General features: G+C 52.1%; 2 protein-coding genes across 2 annotated transcripts in view; one reads left to right on the forward strand and one right to left on the reverse strand.

The window, feature by feature from the left end:
* LOC145345296 (scavenger receptor cysteine-rich domain-containing protein DMBT1-like) overlaps window positions 1–20,429 on the forward strand; it is a 376,233-nt gene that overhangs the window by 51,391 nt on the left and 304,413 nt on the right. The window lies entirely within an intron of this gene.
* LOC145344705 (flavin-containing monooxygenase 5-like) overlaps window positions 13,724–20,429 on the reverse strand; it is a 47,469-nt gene continuing 40,763 nt past the window's right edge. Inside the window, exons 7-9 of the mRNA XM_080191811.1 lie at window positions 19,550–19,902; window positions 17,916–17,988; window positions 13,724–14,105 (exon numbers count right to left, since the gene is read on the reverse strand). Of these exons, the coding sequence (XP_080047937.1) occupies window positions 13,760–14,105; window positions 17,916–17,988; window positions 19,550–19,902 (772 nt within the window). The 3' untranslated portion in view covers window positions 13,724–13,759. The remainder of the gene's footprint in view (window positions 14,106–17,915; window positions 17,989–19,549; window positions 19,903–20,429) is intronic.

Consider the following 20,429-nt stretch of genomic DNA (forward strand, 5'->3'; position numbering starts at 1 on the left):
GACAGGTCCCACGGGGAGGGGGGGGTAACAGGTCCCACGGGGAGGGGGGGTGACAGGTCCCACGGGGAGGGGGGGGTGACAGGTCCCACGGGGAGGGGGAGTAACAGGTCCCACGGGGAGGGGGGGTAACAGGTCCCACGGCGAGGGGGGGGTGACAGGTCCCACGGGGAGGGGGGGGTGACAGGTCCCACGGGGAGGGGGGGGGTGACAGGTCCCACGGCGAGGGGGGGGGTGACAGGTCCCACGGGGAGGGGGGGGTGACAGGTCCCACGGGGAGGGGGGGGTGACAGGTCCCACGGGGAGGGGGGGGGACAGGTCCCGTGGGGAGTGGGGGGGGGGGACAGGTCCCACGGGGGGTGGGGGGGGGGGGACAGGTCCCGTGCGGAGGGGGAGGGGGGGACAGGTCCCCACGGGGGGTGGGGGGGGGGACAGGTCCCGTGGGGAGGGGGAGGGGGGAACAGGTCCCACGGGGGGGTGGGGGGGGGGGACAGGTCCCGTGGGGAGGGGGAGGGGGGGACAGGTCCCACGGGGGGTGGGGGGGGGGACAGCAACAGAACTGGCACCTTGTAAAAATTGGGGTAAACAATACAACGGAACAACCGTCCAATCAGAGGCAGGAAAGGTTCAGGGTGGGGGAGAGAGGGCCCCAGAATGTGAGAAAAGAGAGAGAGAGAGAGAGAGTGTGACAGAGAGAGAGAGTGTGAGAGAGTGAGAGAGAGTGAGAGAGTGTGACAGACAGAATGAGTGAGAGAGAGTGTGACAGAGAGAGTGAGTGAGAGAGTGTGAGTGTGTGTATATGGAGTGTGTGGATGTGTGTGTGTGTGGGGGGGAGGAGAGTGTGCGGGGGGGGTGGGGGGGGAGGGGAGTGTGTGGGGGTGGGGGGGGAGGGGAGAGTGGGGGTGGGGGGTGTGGGGGTGGGGGGGGAGGGGAGTGTGTGGGGTGGGGGGGAGGGGAGTGTGTGGGGGTGGGGGGGGAGGGGAGTGTGTGGGGGTTGGGGGGAGGGGAGTGTGTGGGGGTGGGGGGGTGTGGGGGTGGGTGGGAGGGGAGTGTGGGGGTGGGGGGTGTGGGGGTGGGGGGGGAGGGGAGTGTGTGGGGTGGGGGGGGAGGGGAGTGTGTGGGGGTGGGGGGGGAGGGGGAGTGTGTGGGGGTTGGGGGGGAGGGGAGTGTGTGGGGGTGGGGGTGTGGGGGTGGGTGGGAGGGGAGTGTGGGGGTGGGGGGGTGTGGGGGTGGGGGGTGGTGGGGGTGGGGGGGGAGGGGAGTGTGTGGGGGTGGGGGGGGAGGGGAGTGTGTGGGGGTGGGGGGGGGGGTGTGGGCTGAGGGAGGGGGACAGTCTGGAGTTTGCTGTGTTGATTCTGTTTCTCTCCCAGGGGTCAGGCCGACAGTGTTTGTGGTTCCGAGTTACAGCACCTTCCTGATCGGAGAGTCCATCACCATTAACTGCAGCATCTGGGAGCGCAGCCCCAGCCGGGAGATCGATTTCTATCACAACGACACCTTACTAACCCACCAAGAGCTCGCACCAGGAGAGAACTCCGCCACCCTCAGTGTGGCCAACTTAACGGAGAAGGATGGTGGGAAATACAGCTGCAGGTACAGCAACCACCTGTCAGGGCATTTCGCCGAATCTGCCCTCAGTACCTCCATCTACATCCATGTCATTGGTAAGCAGCACTCATACTCACAGAGAGAGCGGACTGAGGGGCTGACAGAGAGAACCAGCGTCCGAGCTTAACCTGGGATAGACAGCGGCAGAGACACAGAGACAGAGAGCAGGAGAGAGACAGACAGAGATAGAGACAGAGACAGCAGGAGAGAGACAGACAGAGACAGACAGAGAGCGACAGAGACAGACAGAAACAGAGAGCAGGAGAGAGAGACAGAGAGAGACAGAGACAGCAGGGGAGAGAGAGACATACAGAGATAGAGGCAGAGACAGCAGGAGAGAGACAGACAGAGATAGAGAGCAGGTGAGAGAGAGACAGCAGGAGGGAGACAGAGACAGAGACTAAGGCAGCAGGAGAGAGAGAGCAGGAGGGAAAGAAAGAGAGAGAGAGCAACAAAGAGAGACAGATAGACAGATAGAGAGAGAGAGACAGAGATGGTGGGTCAGTAAGTTCCACTACAAAGCTGAGGGACACCCACACAGATTGTAACAAAGGCTCACCAGGGGTTGGGGGGAACTGTCTTATGGAGAGAGACTGGGGCAAACTGGGCCTCTATTCTCTATAGATTTGGAAGAACGGGGGACGATCTCACTGAAATTTACACAATATTTAACGGGACAGACAGGGGGAGATGTGGGTAAGAGGTTTCCCTTGGTCGGGGGGGGGGGGGGGAGTCTGGAACCAGGGGGCGAAATTCCAAAATAAAGGGGGAAGTTGCTTAGGAGCGAGACGGGGAGAAATGAGGGTGTGAACCTTGCGAATTCTCTACTCCAGAGAGATGTGGGAGCTCAGTCACTGAGTCTGTTTCAAGCAGAGATTGATAGGTTATTGATTAATGATAATGTAAAGGGGGTTCGGGGGGCGGGGATGGTTCGAGTGTCCGATCAGCCGGTGAGAGTATTGAATGAGGGGGCGAATGGCCTCTTCCTGTTCCTGTGTGACCCTCAGTTAGGGGGCAACAATTGCTGGCCTTACCCCGAGGTAACGTTCCAGGTGTAGGAGGGCTGGGCCTGTCCGCGGGTGATCTCGGGAGAGGTTCTCAATCCGCAACTGTCCTGTTCCTTCCACCACAGGAACGCCGCAGATACCCCGCATCGACCTGTCCACAGCCGAAGGGAAGAGCCTGATTAACTGCTCGCTCCAAAGCAACAGGTCCACTGGCACCATGTACCTGCTGGAGGTGGGCTTCGGTCGGCTCAGGCAGGTGCAGAAGATGCCACTGGTCAACTCTGCCGCCACTTTTGTCCTGAACATCAGTGCTGAGCAGGCCCCGAGGCACTACGTCTGCCTGTACCAGGTGCAGGCCGGAACGCGGTACTTTAACTCAACCTACACCAACCCCATCTTCGTCGCCACCGGACGTGAGTGAGATTTGCATGGGGGGATGAGGGAGGCGGGGAGATGGGGGCGGGAGGGGTTGCGGCGAGTGCTCGTGGTGGGCTGGGGGGCGGAGGGGGGCCACTCCTGGAAGGAATTGGGCTGAGGAGTGCTGGTGGGGGGGGGGGAGAGGGGAGGTTTACTACACACATCGCCACGAGACACCAATAATCCCAAACCTTGTCTCGTCCAATGGGAATTAAATGTGCAAAACAACCTTGGAGTCGTTAGCCCATCTCTTCTACGTTTCGGGTGAACCTTCACCACAACCTCCTTCAGAAACTGGCCAACCCTTTTCAAAGAAGGTGTATCTAACTGCCGCATGCCAACGTTACAGGAAGTCGTTGATGCCAAAGCATTGAATGTGTTCAAGAGGCAGCTGGATATGGCACTCGGGGCCAACGGGATCCAAGGTTATGGGGAGAAAGCAGGATTAGGATATTGAGTTGGACAATCAACCATGATCGTAATGAGCTGGAGTACTGTGTGCAGTTTTGGGCGCCGCACCTGCGCAAGGATATTTTGGCCCTGGAGGGAGTGCAGAGGAGGTTTACTAGGCTGATACCGGAGTTGAGGGGATTGAGCTATGAGGAGAGGCTGAATAAACTAGGCTTGTACTCGTTAGAGTTTAGAAGAATGAGGGGAGATCTCATTGAGACGTATAAGATGATGAATGGGATGGATAGGATAGAGGTGGAGAGACTCTTCCCGCTCAAAGAAGACAGTAGGACTAGGGGGCACAGCCTCAAGATAAAGGGGAGGCGGTTTAGAACGGAGTTGAGGAAGAACTTCTTCACTCAAAGGGTGGTGAATCTCTGGAATTCTCTGCCCGTTGAAGTGGTGGAGGCTGCCTCGCTAAATATTTTTAAGAAGCGGGTTGATGGGTTCTTGATAAGAGAGGGGATTAAGGGTTATGGGGAGAGGGCGGGAAAGTGGAACTGAGCCACAACAGATCAGCCATGATCTTATTGAATGGCGGGGCAGGCTCGAAGGGCTAGATGGCCTACTCCTGCTCCTATTTCTCATGTTCTTATGAATGGTGGAGCAGGTTCGAAGGGCCAAATGGCCTCCTCCTGCTCCTATCTTCTATGTTTCTATAGAAGGATTGTCAAAAACGTTCGAGCCCAAGACAAATTGGATTCCAACTTGACTCATAAAGGAAGAGGCTGGGGGTTTTGGTGGAGAGCTGCTATTGTGATCATAAGCCCATGAGCAGCGCAGTATCACAGGGATCAGCGCTGGGACCCCTGTTATACACATTACCCACCTGGGTACGAGCAGCACAGTGGGTTAGCACTGGCTGCCTCACTGCACCAGGGACCCGGGTTCGATTCCCGGCTCAGGTCACTGTCTGTGTGGAGTCTGCATGTTCTCCCCGTGTCTGCGTGGGTTTCCCTCCGGGTGCTCCGGTTTCCTCCCACACTCCAAAGATGTGCAGGTTAGGTGGATTGGCCGTGATAAACTGCGTCAGCGGGACTAGCTAGGGTAAACACACGGGGTCACGGGGATAAAGCCTGGGTGGGATTGTGGTCGGTGCAGACCTGAATGGCCTCCCTCTGGCACTGTAGGGATTCTATAATTGTGGAAAGTGTCATTAGTAAGTTTGCAGGTCAGAGGAAATTTGGTGTTGTCGATAATGAGGAGGTTTGGGCAGAGCAATGGCAGGTGGAGCTTAATCCCAGTAAATGTGAACTGATGTACGCTGTGGGGTGGGGGGAGGTCTAGCCAGTGTGGGGCACACACAATGAAGGGAGTATTGGGGACCAAAGGGACCTTGGTCTGTAGATCCCTGAAGGTGGCAGCACAGATCCAGATAGAGAGGAGAAGGCACACTTACCTTCATCAGTCGGGACATCCAATCTAACGTTTATTTATTAGTCACAAGTGAACTCCTACACCAGGCTTACCCAATCCTTTCGCTCTCGGACCCCACACCACCTCCTTTCTCCCCCCCCCCCTCTCTCTCTCAGGAGCCGATGGGTGGGAGGTGTTACAGGATCGAGGGAATTGTGGCACTGATGTGAAGCGATGTAACAGCAACGTAGTGTGGGAATAACAAAGAGAATGCTACAAATGTGAGTGCGTGTGGGTCTGAGTGTGTGTGAGTGAGTGTCTGAGTGTGTATGTGTGCGTCTGAGTGTGTGTGTGTGCGTCTGAGTGTGTGTGTGTGCGTCTGAGTGTGTGTGTGTGCGTCTGAGTGTGTGTGTGTGCGTCTGAGTGTGTGTGTGTGCGGGTGAGTGTGTGTGTGTGCGGGTGAGTGTGTGTGTGTGCGGGTGAGTGTGTGTGTGTGCGGGTGAGTGTGTGTGTGTGCGGGTGAGTGTGTGTGTGTGCGGGTGAGTGTGTGTGTGTGCGGGTGAGTGTGTGTGTGTGCGGGTGAGTGTGTGTGTGTGCGGGTGAGTGTGTGCGTGCGCGCGTCTGAGTGTGTGCGCGCGCGCGCGTCTGAGTGTGTGCGCGCGCGTCTGAGTGTGTGTGTGTGTGCGTCTGAGTGTGTGTGTGTGCGGGTGAGTGTGTGCGCGCGCGCGCGTCTGAGTGTGTGCGCGCGCGCGCGTCTGAGTGTGTGCATTCACACACGTGTGTGTGTGCATGTTTAGAAGGATGAGAGGGAATCGAGTTGAAATGTATAAAATTCTAACAGGGCTCCACAGGCTGGATTCAGGGAGGTGTTTTCCCTGGCTGGGGAATCTAGAACCACGGGACACAGTCTGAGGATACAGGAGGCCATTTAGGACAGAGATGAGGAGAACTTTCTTCGCTCAGAGATGGTGAACCGGTGGAATTCTCCAGCACAGAGAGACGGAGAGGCCGAGCCACTCAATATATTAAAGAGAAAGATAGATCGGTTTTGGATTGTAACTGTGCGGAGGGGAGAAACGGAGGGTTAGCCTTGATGATATGGAGTGGCAGGACAGGCTCGAAGGGCCAAATGGCCTCCTCCCTGACCTCTAATCCTGGTTTCCACGTTTCCAATAGTGAGCTTTTCGGTTCTGGGTTGGAGTTTTACCGCAGCGATTGATGGGATGTGAATCATAGCTCCTGGAGGTTGTTGGGTGATGGGTCCCACCGGCTCCCCGTCCCACCCGCTGCCGATATGAGGGCAGGCGGAGACCGGGCTGGCTCCCGGGAGGGGGAGTTGACGCTGTCCCCTCCGAGGTGTGGCCTACGGCGTAGGAAGTGGCCCTCGCGGGCAATCCCGCCTGGGAGCTCCACTCCTCCCTCACTCCAGTTGCCCCTCAACCCTCAACGAGAGACCCTGAGAGCTCCACATTTCTCTGACACCACCAGCTCACGTTGCGTAACCCTTTGCCGGGACGGTGGGGGGGGACAGAATGTCACGGGGGTTGGCAGGAGGTGCGGCTGGAGGCCATCTTGGCTGCTGACTGTTGGCCAATCCAACTGCTCCAATCTGAGGTAGGAATCGCACCCCCACCCCCAGCCCCCTTCACGGAACGAGAACCTCGCGTACGGTCGATGGGCAGAATGGACTTTGAGACAAACGCCGTCAAAACTAACCTTACTCTGTTTTTATTAACCAATCAACGCAGCCACCCATAACATCAAGAAGATCGTTGGCTGGTTCCTCGCCACGGTAATCCTGCTCCTTGTTGTGGTGGTTTCGGTCTATTACTTTCGGAAACCAAGGACCTTCAAGACCAAACGTGGTAAGAGGAGTGTTCCACACTCGCACGTTCTGACTTCCACCTCTTCGTGGGCAACGAGGGGAACAATTTGACTCTTCCCCTGTCCCGTGTCTATAAGGGGGACAAACGCAGGAAGTTACAGCACCAGAAGAAGGCCATTTGGCCCACCTGGCCCATGCCAGCCCTCAGGCTGGGAGTCCTGTGGAGATTAACTCATTCCCCCTCCTCACAGCCTGTCCATAAGAACATAAGAACATAAGAAATAGGAGCAGGAGTAGGCCATCTGGCCCTTCGAGCCTGCCCCGCCATTCAATAAGATCATGGCTGATCTGTCGTGGCTCAGTTCCACTTTCCCGCCCTCTCCCCATAACCCTTAATCCCCTCTCTTATCAAAAACCCATCAACCCGCTTCTTAAAAATATTTAGCGAGGCAGCCTCCACAACTTCAACGGGCAGAGAATTCCAGAGATTCACCACCCTTTGAGTGAAGAAGTTCCTCCTCAACTCCGTTCTAAACCGCCTCCCCTTTATCTTGAGGCTGTGCCCCCTAGTCCTACTGTCTTTTTTGAGCGGGAAGAGTCTCTCCACCTCTATCCTATCCATCCCATTCATCATCTTATACGTCTCAATGAGATCTCCCCTCATTCTTCTAAACTCTAACGAGTACAAGCCTAGTTTATTCAGCCTCTCCTCATAGCTCAATCCCCTCAACTCCGGTATCAGCCTAGTAAACCTCCTCTGCACTCCCTCCAGGGCCAAAATATCCTTGCGCAGGTGCGGCGCCCAAAACTGCACACAGTACTCCAGCTGCGGCCTCACCAATGCCCTATACAGCTGCAGCAAGACCTCCCTACTTTTATATTCAATCCCCCTCGTCAACAGGGACACAGATCGGGAGAGTGATGGAATATTCTTATTCCACAAAGTGCTGGAAAATGGGACTTGGATAGAACATTCCAAAGATGTGTAGGTTAGGTGGATTGGTCATGCTAAATTGCCCCTTAGTGTCCAAAAATGTGTAGGTTAGGGTGGATTGACCATGCTAAATTGCCCCTTAGTGTCCAAAGATATGTAGGTTAGGTGGATTGGCCATGCTAAATTGCCTCTTAATGTCCAAAGATGTGCAGGTTAGGTGGATTGGCCATGCTAAATTGCCCCTGAGTGTCCAAAGATGTGCAGGTTAGGGGGATTGGCCATGCTAAATTGCCCCTTAGTGCCCAAAGATGTGCAGGTTAGGGGGATTGGCCATGCTAAATTGCCCCTTAGTGCCCAAAGATGTGCAGGTTAGGGTGGATTGGCCATGCTAAATTGCCCCTTAGTGCCCAAAGATGTGCAGGTTAGGGGGATTGGCCATGCTAAATTGCCTCTTAATGTCCAAAGATGTGCAGGTTGGGTGGATTGTTGGGGTAAATATGTGGAGTTACGGGGAACACCAGGGTGGGAGTTGATTCAGACCCAATGGCCACCTTCTGCACTGTAGGGGTTCAATTCTCTGATTATTGTAGACCCAGGGAAGGAATTACCCATTTCTGTCCCCCCCACCCCACTCCACGTGACTCCAGACCCACAGCGATTGGGGTTGTGAGCAGGTCCATGAGTTGCCGCTGGCGTTAACGTGTGATGTTTCCCCCTCTGTAGAGTATCGGATTTACGTGCGGGAAAGACTGCTGGACGATGTGACGCACATTGAAGCCATTGAGGACGATACTCCATTCCAATTGGACAATAACTGAGGTGGCCGTCTTGTGGACAAATCTCAGACTGTGAAGGGATTGAAGGGGGGGGGGGGAGTGGGGGTGGCGCGTCTGGAATTCCTTCTTTGCGCCACACCCACCATGAACGATATTTGTCTGACTCCCATTTCTGCTCATTTTCTGCTGCTGAAGTCGCGGGGAGGAGATATTCTACGTGGTTGAGGCGGCAAATTCCCGCTGCAACCCATCCCCTCTCTGCGCACCAACCTGTGAGTCACTTCCAAACCCCTTCCTCCCTCCGCCCCCATCTACTCTAAAGTTCAAGTATCTCAGCACTTACAGGATGCAGGTTCAACATCGCCAGGCTGCCACCAGTCATCACACAAGGACACGCCCGACATATTCGTCCGATTGCAGATTTGGCCATCGGGCGAGCGATTCCCATTGGGAGTGGAACTGGGACGGCCCAATGGAGCCGGGAGGTGGAGTTTCATTGGCTCACAGACTGCCAATCAGCCGCGACTCGTCTGCGGCTGGTCTGGTGTTTAATTCACTGGGAATAAATTTAACAATTGTACCCGCCTTGCGTCTCCACACAAGTGTTATTTTACAATCGCTACCCTGGTACTAATTCTGCTCCCTGATGACAAGTTTTGGTTTAATGCAGATTTATATCATTAAAAGAAATGTATTATTTCATACAAGGCATGTTTCCATGTTTGAATAGTGCTTTACTCTCGAAATAATTATTACATTTCTCCTCTCTCAATGGACAAAAACACTTCCCTGGAAATATTTTAGCAAACCTTAGAATCCCTACCGTGAAGGAGGAGGCCACTCGGCCCATCGAGTTTGCACTGACTCTCTTGCCCAGCCCTTATGCCCATTCCTCCATACATTTACCCATGGCCCATCCACCCAACTTACACAGCTTTGGGCACTAAGGAGCAATTTAACAGGACTCTCTCTCACACACACACACACACACACACACACACACTCTGTCTCACAGTCACTCACATACAGTCATATTCCCTCGCGCACACTCACATTTTTGCACACACATTCTGTCATGCACACTCACTCTCTCACTCACGCATTCACACACGCAAACTCCCCGCACAATCACGCTCCCACACACTCTCACTCCCACACACACACACTCTCCGACACACTCGCTCTCACATACACAGTCTCTCCCACATACACTCCCTCGCTCGCTCACATTCACCCTCTCTCCTACACTCTCTTTCTCACACTCTCTAACTCACACTCTCTCTCACACACATCTCTCACACTCACACACACTCTCTTGCGCACACTCTCACACAATCTGTCTCTCACAGACTCTCTCACACGCTCTCTCACACTCTCACTCACACATTCTGTCTCTCACACACTCTCTCACACGCTCTCTTTCAAGCACACCCTCTCTCACACAGTCACACAATCTATCTCTCACAGATGCTCTCACATGCTGTCTCATGCATACTCTCTCACACACTCTCTCTCTCACACATTCTCTCTGTCTCTCGCACACTCTCTTTCACAAACACTCTCTCTCACACACCCTCTCAAGCACACTCACACACACTCTCTCACACACCCTCTCTCTTACACCGTCTCTCTCTCACACACACACTCTCACTCCTACACCCTCTCTCTTACACCCTCTCTCTCTCACACACACACTCTCTCTCCTACACCCTCTCTCTCATGCTCTCTCTCTCTCACACACACACACTCTCTCTCCTACACCCTCTCTCTCATGCTCTCTCTCTCTCACACACACTCACTCTCTCTCCTACACCCTCTCTCTCATGCTCTCTCTCTCTCACACACACACACTCTCTCTCCTACACCCTCTCTCTCATGCTCTCTCTCTCTCACACACACACACTCTCTCTCCTACACCCTCTCTCTCATGCTCTCTCTCTCTCACACACACTCACTCTCTCTCCTACACCCTCTCTCTCATGCCCCCTCTCTCACACACACACACACTCTGGTTGTATTTTCGGAAAGCTGTAATGATACACACAGTTTTGCTGGAAACGAGGGGATATTTTATTAGGAGAATGCGTATGGCCAGTTAACAGATGAAGGTATTTGTTGCTTCCAGACATATCTGACAGATCAGTGATTGGTTCGTTGGGCGGAGTTAACGGATAATGAAGAATACCATCGACAAAGTGATTACAAACAACTAACTTCAGGCAAATGTGTTGGCACATTGTTCAACGCAACCCAGTATATTTCCATGTTTAATATATGAACCATTAGCTTAGCACCAGAGACAGTTTGTGTATGAACACCCGGGTACAGAAACGGCATTGACAGTGAGGGTGCCACCTCCCCCACCACACCCCCCTCGACCACTCCTTACACCCAGGAGTTTGAGAATTATTGGATGGAGGATTTCCCCGTCAGGTTAGCCAACCAGCTCATCTCTGAGGGGTGACCTCTGATGTGAAGTGGCCGATATCCCACCACCTCCCCCCCCCAACATCCCCCCCCCCCCAACACCCCCCCCCCCCCCCCCCCCCCCAGCCTCTCCAGCCCTCTGCGGGAAAGAAGTCCACAGATTCCCTCCCGTCAAAAAAGAACAAAGAACAAAACAGCACGGGAAACAGGCCCTTCGGCCCAATGGGCCCACGCCGCCATTTTAACATCGTGCGTTCCCTCTCCACCGATGACCCTTGTCTATGCTTTTGGCATTCCACATTGAGGGAAGGCTAATTGAGGGACACCAATCAGCCTAAGAGCACATCTTTGGGGTGTGGGAGGAAACCGGAACGCCCGGAGAAAACCCACGCAAACACGGGGAGAATGCGCAAACTCCCACAGAAATTCCTCTCCATCTCTGTCTCCAATGGGGACCCCCTCCCCCCCCCCCCCCTTTATTCTGGGATTCTTGCCCCCTGGTCCCAGACTCTCCCACAAGAGGGAATAACATTATCTCACCCACTCATACAGAGTAATGCAGAAAAGATTATACATTTACAACGTCCACTAGATTGTCTCGTAAGTTCCTGGCCCTGCTAACATGATTTTGAATATCTGAGACTTGAATATTCCATTGTAAATACTGAAGACGGGTTCCAGAACTACATTTAGCATCGCTGCCTCACGGCGCCAGGCACCCGGGTTCATTCCGCTCCCCCCCCCTCGGTTCACTTTGAGTGCACATTCTTCCTGTGTCTGTGTGGGTTTCCTCTGGGTGCTCCGGATTCCTCCCACACTCCAAAGATGTGCAGGTTAGGTGGATTGGCCATGATAAATTGCCCCTTGTTGTCCAAAGATGTGTAGGTTACGTAGATTGACCAAGCAAAATTGCCCCTTAGTGTCTAAAAGTTTGCAAGTTAGGTGGATTGGCCATGCTAAATTGCCCCTTGGCGTCCAAAGATGTGTGGGTTAGATAGTTTGGCCATGCTAAATTGCCCCTTAGTGTCTAAATATTTGCAGGTTAGGTGGATTGGCCATGCTAAATTGCCCCTTAGCATTTGAATATTTGCAGGTTAGGTGGATTGGCTATGCTAAATTGCCCCTTAGCATTTGAATATTTGCAGGTTAGGTGGATTGGCCGTGCTAAATTGCCCCTTAGTGCCCAAAGATGTGTAGGTTATGTGGATTGGCCATGCTAAATTGCCCCTTAGTGTCTAAATATGCGCAGGTTAGGTGGATTGGCCGTGCTAAATTGCCCCTTAGTGCCCAAAGATGTGTAGGTTATGTGGATTGGCCATGCTAAATTGCCCCTTAGTGTCTAAATATGCGCAGGTTAGGTGGATTGGCCGTGCTAAATTGCCCCTTAGTACCCAAAGATGTGTAGGTTATGTGGATTGGCCGTGCTAAATTGCCCCTTAGTACCCAAAGATGTGTAGGTTATATGGATTGGCCGTGCTAAATTGCCCCTTAGTGTCTAAATATTGGCATCATAAATGCATGGTGCCATGGGGATAGGGCGGAGGGTTGGGCCTGGATGGGATGCTGTTTCGGAGAGTTGATGCCGTCTCGATGGGCCAAATGGCCTCCTTCTGCACTCCAGGGATTCTATGGAGTGGAGGGCACTGTGTTTCTCTGGACTACACTCGACAACTTCTCGACGAAATCGCGACGCCTTCGGCATTCTGAATCGAGCGGGCTCAAGGATTAGCATCCGGCGGCTTGATCAGTCCGTGATTTTCCAGACCCTCCGAATCAATGAACCATGGCAGGCAGGACTGGAAAATCGATCCCAATGATTGTAGACTGCGTCACAACAGAGAAGAAGGGCAAAGAAAAAGAATGTTGTACAATTATCAAAAGTTTCTATTTAATTACCACCCTTTTAGGGACTGGAATGTTCTGATCCTGCCCTCGGTGGTCTGTGAAATTATTGTGAGGCTAGGTACGGCAGGTGGGCGGGACTGGAGTCTTTGGGTGATTGTCTTGTAGGGCACCCATTTGGTGTAACATTTTCCAGTCCTGTCAGTGACAATTCCTGCAGTCTACATGTGGGTGAGATTGATGGAACCCATTTGGTGTCATATTTTCCAGCCCCTCCTGTGGCCATTCCTGTAGCAGTAGGGTGGGTGGGATTGATGGAATCCATTTGGTGTAACATTTTCCAGCCCATCCCACAACCATTCCTGCAGCAGTAAGGTAGATGGGATTGATGGAATCCATTTGGTGTAACATTTTCCAGCCCTTCCCACAACCATTCCTGCAGCAGTAAGGTAGATGGGATTGATGGAATCCATTTGGTGTAACATTTTCCAGCCCATCCCACAACCATTCCTGCAGCAGTAAGGTAGATGGGATTGATGGAATCCATTTGGTGTAACATTTTCCAGCCCTTCCCACAACCATTCCTGCAGCAGTAAGGTAGATGGGATTGATGGAATCCATTTGGTGTAACATTTTCCAGCCCTTCCCACAACCATTCCTGCAGCAGTAGGACTGGAGCCGTTGGGCAAATGTTGTGCACGGAGCCCATTTTGGTGTGACGTTCTGCAGACCCTCCCACTGAGGGAACAGGTTGCGGGCGGGTCTGGAAGATCCGGCGGACCATTCAAAGGTCCATTGACCCAGGAACTTTGGTTTGTGGGGAGTGGGAAATCCCACCCTCCCTCTCGGAAGGAATGGATAGCAGCGGATGGCACGGAATGGCCAATGTTTGAACCAAATTTCCAATGGTTCTCGTTAGTTAACCCAATCAACATCTCTGTCAATGATCGAAGGGAATATTATGAACAGTTTCCTGGCACTCCCCCTCCACCCCCCCCCCTCATTTTAACAACGGGGACCCCCGCTGCAAGACAGAATGAGAGTGAGTTCAGGAGCCCTCCCCATCATCTTTGCCCTCCCCCCCACGCCCTCCCCGCCCGAGACGAAAGGTGACGAGGGTTCAGAAGTAGAAGAAGATGGCACAGACCATCGCCAGGAAGCCGATGAGTTTGAGAAGCAACATGACGGTGGCATCATCGTTGCTGCCCCCCAGGGACCGGGTCCTGGTGGGCTTCAGGGCACGCTGCCACTGGCCCAAGATGGTGGCTCGGGCGTCCACCCATTTCCCGGGCCCCACCAGGCGGAACTGGTAGGGGGAACAAGGGCCAAAGAAGACTTGGAAAGCGAGCCTGGGGTCAGTCAGGAAGAGGTGCTTCATGTTGAGTTTGGCTCCAATCTGCTCCGCCAATCCGTCCATGTAGGGAATGTAATCGATCTTCAGGGTACGCCGCTGTGACCCGCCAGTCCTAGAGAGGTGAACAACACACACCAAGGCAATGAGTGTCCGCCGCCCTTGTGACCCGTGAATAACTTTGTCACAGCCTACCCTTTCTCTTATTTATTCCTGGGACATGGGCATCGCTGGCTCGCCACCATTTATTGCCCATCCCTAGTTGCCTTTGAACTGAGTGGCTTGCTAGGCTGTTTCATACAACCCTACAGTGCAGGGGGAGGCCATTTGGCCCATCGGGTCTGCACAATCCCACCCAAGCCAGCCCCAGAAGACAGAGGGTAGCAGTGGAAGGGAGCTTTTCTGAATGGAGGGCGGTGACAAGTGGTCAAGGATCAGCGCTGGGAGCTTTGCTGTTTGTAATATATATATAAATGATTTGGAGGGAAATGTAACTGGATTGATTAGTAAGTTTGCAGACGACACAAAGGATTTGCGGATAGCGATGAGGACCATTAGAGGATACAGCAGGATATAGATCAGTTGGAAAGTTGGGCAGAGAGATGGCCTTTTTGGACTCTTGATATAGAGGTTCTGGAGTAAGCAAGACCCTGTCAACATCCTTGTAAATTTTATTTGTAACTATTTTTGCACTATCAAGGAAGACTGAACAGATAGGGCATATTTGCTCTCAAAAAAGAGAAGGGTAACAGTGTGATTTGGCAGAGATCTTTACACTTTGATTGATGGGCTTTGGGAATGAGATTGGGAATCACCAAGACATTTATTTTAATGACAAGTTTAGATTTACCGTATAAAAATGGATCAACACAATCTTCTCCTAGCAATCGGTATTTTTCAGTTTCAATACACTCCATTATCTGCTTTTGAAAGGTTTTGTTTTGACCATTTTTTTTCATTATGAATGTTTGGCTGAGTTTCAAATTCCAAGGAGCCACTTACTTCAGTGGGGGATTGTTTAACTTAAAACTTCAAAAGCTTATCTGTATTTTGGTGTGATTACTGAATAGATGTTTGTTTTCTTTGAAAAATGCATAACCACTTGAAAGGATGTAACATTTTTTTCACTGGGTCTGGAGTTTTCTTTTGTATAAATGGTAGTATATTTGAGTGATAGCTCCATTAAATTGTAGAAGTTTACTTTTTTTGTGTCCATTTCAACTCCCCAAATATTATTTCATGGCTCCTGAGGAACTTGGCATAATGGGTACTGGGTGAATAACTATAGCAAAGACATGGAGATGGGGAGGTGTGGGAAATGAATGGAGATATGAGGAGTTTAATCTGGACAAATGTGAGATAAAGCATTTTGGAAGGTCTAATACAGATAGGAAATATACAGTAAATGGCAGAACCCTTAGGAGTATTGATAGGCAGAGGGATCTGGGTGTACAGGTACACAGGTCACTGAAAGTGGCAATGCAGGTGGGGAAGGTAGTCAAGAAGGCATACGGCATGCTCGCCTTCATCGGCCGGGGCACTGAGTTTAAAAATTGGCAAGTCATGTTGCAGCTTTATAGAACCTTAGTTAGGCCGCACTTGGAATATAGTGTTCAATTCTGGTCACCACACTACCAGAAGGATGTGGAGGCTTTGGAGAGGGGACAGAAAAGATTTACCAGGATGTTGCCTGGTACGGAGGGCATTAGCTATGAGGAGAGGTTGGAGAAACTTGGTTTGTTCTCACTGGAATGATGGAGGTTGAGGAAAGACCTGATAGAAGTCTACAAGATTATGAGAGGCACGGACAGAGTGGATAGTCAGAAGCTTTTTCCCAGGGTGGAAGAGTCAATTACGCGGGGGGGCACAGGTTTAAGGTGTGAGGGGCAAGGTTTAAAGGAGATGTACGAGGCAGATTTTTTACACAGAGGGTGGTGGGTGCCTGGAACTCGCTGCCGGGGGAGGGAGTGGAAGTGGATACGATAGTGAGTTTTAAGGGGCATCTTGACAAATCCATGAATAGGATGGGAATAGAGGGATATGGTCCCCGAAGGGTAGGGGGTTTTAGTTCAGTCGGGGGCAGCATGGTCGGTACAGGATTGGAGGGGCCGAAGGGCCTGTTCCTGAGCTGGAATTTTCTTTGTTCTTTGTTCTGAGCTCTATCCCGATACATTTATGCTAACTAGTCCTCCTGATACTGAGGGAGAATTTAGCACGGCCAAAGCACCTAACCAGCACGTCTTTCGGACTGTGTGAGGAAACTGGAGCACCCGGTGGAAACCCATGCAGACACGGGGAGAATGTGCAGACTGTACACAGACAGTGACCCCAGCCAGGAATCGAACCCGGGTCCCTGGCGCTGTGAGGCAGCAGTGCTAACCCACTGTGCCGCCCGCCTCACTATCTTTACCTCAGGGGGCAGTTGAGAATCACCCACATTGCTGTGGCTCTGGAGGCACATGTAGGCCAGACCAGGGAGGGATGGCAGATTTCCTTCCCTAAAGGACATTAGTGACCCAGAACGGATTCGATGTTTGAAACTTTTTTCCTAATGTCAGTCTCTTTCATTTGTTCATTTCTATCCTTCATCCTTGAGAAGGTGGTGGGTGAGCCGTTATCTTGAAGCCGCTGCAGTCCCGTGTGGTGTAGGTACACCCACAGTGCTGTTAGGGAGGCAGTTCCAGGATTGTTATTGGACATCAGTCAGTCCGTGTGGTGTAGGTACACCCACAGTGCTGTTAGGGAGGGAGTTCCAGGATTGTTATTGGACATCAGTCAGTCCCGTGTGGTGTAGGTACACCCACAGTGCTGTTAGGGAGGGAGTTCCAGGATTGTTATTGGACATCAGTCAGTCCCGTGTGGTGTAGGTACACCCACAGTGCTGTTAGGGAGGGAGTTCCAGGATTGTTATTGGACATCAGTCAGTCCCCGTGTGGTGTAGGTACACCCACAGTGCTGTTAGGGAGGGAGTTCCAGGATTGTTATTGGACATCAGTCAGTCCCGTGTGGTGTAGGTACACCCACAGTGCTGTTAGGGAGGGAGTTCCAGGATTGTTATTGGACATCAGTCAGTCCCGTGTGGTGTAGGTACACCCACAGTGCTGTTAGGGAGGGAGTTCCAGGATTGTTATTGGACATCAGTCAGTCCCGTGTGGTGTAGGTACACCCACAGTGCTGTTAGGGAGGGAGTTCCAGGATTGTTATTGGACATCAGTCAGTCCCCGTGTGGTGTAGGTACACCCACAGTGCTGTTAGGGAGGGAGTTCCAGGATTGTTATTGGACATCAGTCAGTCCCCGTGTGGTGTAGGTACACCCACAGTGCTATTTGGGAGTTCATATGAGATCATAAAATTGCTATAATGCAGGGTACATTGCAAATAGTACACACGGCTGCCTCTGTGTGTCGGTGGTGGAGGGAGTGAATGTTGAAGGTGGGGGTTAGTGTGTCGATCGAGCGGGGGCTGCTTTGTCCTGGGTGGTGTCGAGCTTCTTGAGTGTTGTTGGGAGCCGCACTCATCCAGGCAAGTGGAGAGTATTCCATCACACTCCTGACTTGTGTCCTTGTAGATGGTGGACAGGCTTTGGGGAAAGTCAGGAGGTGAGTTACTCTCCGTAGGATTCCCAGTCTCTGACCTGCTCTGGGAGCCACAGTATTTATACGGCTGGGTCTGGTTCAGTGTCTGGTCAATGGTAACCCCCAGGATGTTGACAGTGGGGGTTTCAGCGATGGTAATACCATTGAATGTCAAGGGGGAGATGGTTAGATCCTCTCTCTTGTTGGAGACAGTCATTGCCTGGCCCTTGTGTAGTGCGAATGTTACTGCCACTTGTCAGCGTGAGCCTGGACACTGTCCGGGTTTCGCTGTGTTTGGACACAGACTGTTTCAGTATCTGAGGAGTGGCGAATGCTCGGGTGATACATACCTGCCCGCAATCTTCTCCTCCCTGCTTCTAATTTCCTCCTCCATGTCACGCTGAGGTGGTAGTTTGGCCAAACCTGTAACAACAGAATCGAAAGTCAACTCCATCTTCGAGAGCACCTTCCCCAATCCCGCCATCGCGGGAAACGTCGCGTGCGGGGAGCGCAGACTGAAACGGGGTGTTTGAGGCTCCGTTAACCTCGGGAGGGAGTTTCTCAGAATGGGGGGACTGAGGAACACAACTTCATAAAGTTCCATTTTCCAAACAGCCAACTCGCCCTGAAGCTGGAATGTGTTACTGGCTGCAACTTGTTACACCTTTAGTTTTATTGCAATTGGCCGTGTCAAATTGCCCCTTAGTGTCCAAAGATGTGTAGGTTAGGTGGATCGGCCATGCTAAATTGTCCCTTAGTGTCCAAAGATGTGTAGGTTAGGGTGGATTGGCCATGCTAAATTGTCCCTTAGTGTCCAAAGATGTGCAGGTTAGGTGGATTGGCCATGCTAAATTGTCCCTTAGTGTCCAAAGATGTGCAGGTTGGGTGGATTGGCCATGCTAAATTGTCCCTTAGTGTCCAAAGATGTACAGGTTAGGTGGATTGGCCATGCTAAATTGTCCCTTAGTGTCCAAAGATGTGCAGGTTAGGTGGATTGGCCATGCTAAATTGTCCCTTAGTGTCCAAAGATGTACAGGTTAGGTGGATTGGCCATGCTAAATTGTCCCTTAGTGTCCAAAGATGTGCAGGTTAGGTGGATTGGCCATGCTAAATTGTCCCTTAGTGTCCAAAGATGTGCAGGTTGGGTGGATTGGCCATGCTAAATTGTCCCTTAGTGTCCAAAGATGTGTAGGTTAGGGTGGATTGGCCATGCTAAATTGTCCCTTAGCGTCCAAAGATGTGTAGGTTAGGGTGGATTGGCCATGCTAAATTGTCCCTTAGTGTCCACAGATGTGTAGGTTAGGTGGATTGGCCATGACAAAAATGTACAGGGTTATGGGGATCGGAGAGGTGGACCTACATTAGATGCTGTTTTGGGGAATTGGTGCAGACTGGCTGAGCCTGTGGTCTATTTTTGCGCCGTTGGGATTTTCTGGGTTCTCTGATATGTACGGTTTTGGTGTGTTTATCAAAGGCAGGATGCTGTTGCTCTCGAGGGAGGGCAGACAAGGTTTACCAGACTGATTCCTGGGATGGTGGGACTGACGCACGAGGAGAGATTGAGTCGATCCGGATTATATTCACTGGGATTCAGAATGGGGGAAATCACATCGCAACCTAGAAACCTCTAACAGGTTAGATGCGGGAACGGATGTTCCCAATGGTGGGAGAGTCCAGAACCAGGGGTCATTGTGTGAGGATACAGGACAGAGATGGGGAGAAATATCTTCCCCCAGGGAGTGGTGAATGTGTGGGATTCACCACCATGGAAAGTAGTTGGGGCCAAAACATTGTGTGATTTCAAGAAGAAATGAGATGGGGCTAAATGGACAAGGGATATAAGGGGAAGCGGGGTTAGGATATTGAGTTGGATGATCATAAAGAAGGAAGGAACAGGCTGGAAGGACTGAATGGCCTCCTCCTGCTCCTACGTTCTACATTTTGACGTATGTTTGCCCTTATGTAATGTTAAGCACGGTCAAACCTTTGAAGACACGAGTGGCCCAGCGGGACTGCATCTCCGATATTGGCATGATGGCCACCAGCGGGTCAACCAGGCCGATGATTGCCAGGGTTGGGTGCTCGAGCTGGGGTGGAAAGACGTGCTTGTAGAGTGAAACGTGGCTGGCTTTCACATCGACCACCTCGTCCTTCAGGAAGGGGTACACCACCGAGTAACCGGTGGCGAAGACCACCCAATCCACCTCCTCTGCTGTGCCGTCCACGAAGACTGCCGAGGTCTCGGTGAAACACTTCACGTTGGGTTTGACCAGGATGGTCCCTGAGATGATCCGGCTTGGTAACTCGTCACTCACCATTGGCTGTCGCACCAGAGCGCTGCCGGGAGATAAGGAGAGAGTCTCAACCAATGACATGCCTTGATAGTCTTTGGTCCATTCATTCACGTGAGGTGGGCATTGCTGGCAAGGCCAGTATTATTTGCCCGTCCCTATAATTACCCCCGATCCCAACCATCATAGAGTTTTCCAGCAGAGACAGAGGCCCTTCAGCCCATCATATCTGTGCAGGCAACAAGCACCTCTCCCAATCCCGTTGTCCAGCACATTCTCTCTATCCTTCTATGCTATGACTGTGCAAGTGCTCATCTAAACACTTCTGAATTGTTGTGAGAGTTCCCGCCCCCAGTGCCCTTTCAGGCGACGAGTTCCATATTCCCAGCATCCTCTGGTGAAAAGATTTCTCCTCAAATCCCCTCCAAATCTCTTAATTACTCTCTAAATCTATGCCCCCCCCCCTCATTTTTGCCTCTACTTATTGACCCGTCTACTAAGTAGAGAAGTTCTTTCCTTTCTCCCCTATTGATGTCCCTCGTTATTTTGTACACCTCGATCATAAATCTGTCT

This window comes from Carcharhinus amblyrhynchos, chromosome 7, assembly GCF_965287045.1.
Source record: "Carcharhinus amblyrhynchos chromosome 7, sCarAmb.v2.hapA, whole genome shotgun sequence".
Lineage (NCBI taxonomy): Eukaryota > Metazoa > Chordata > Chondrichthyes > Carcharhiniformes > Carcharhinidae > Carcharhinus > Carcharhinus amblyrhynchos.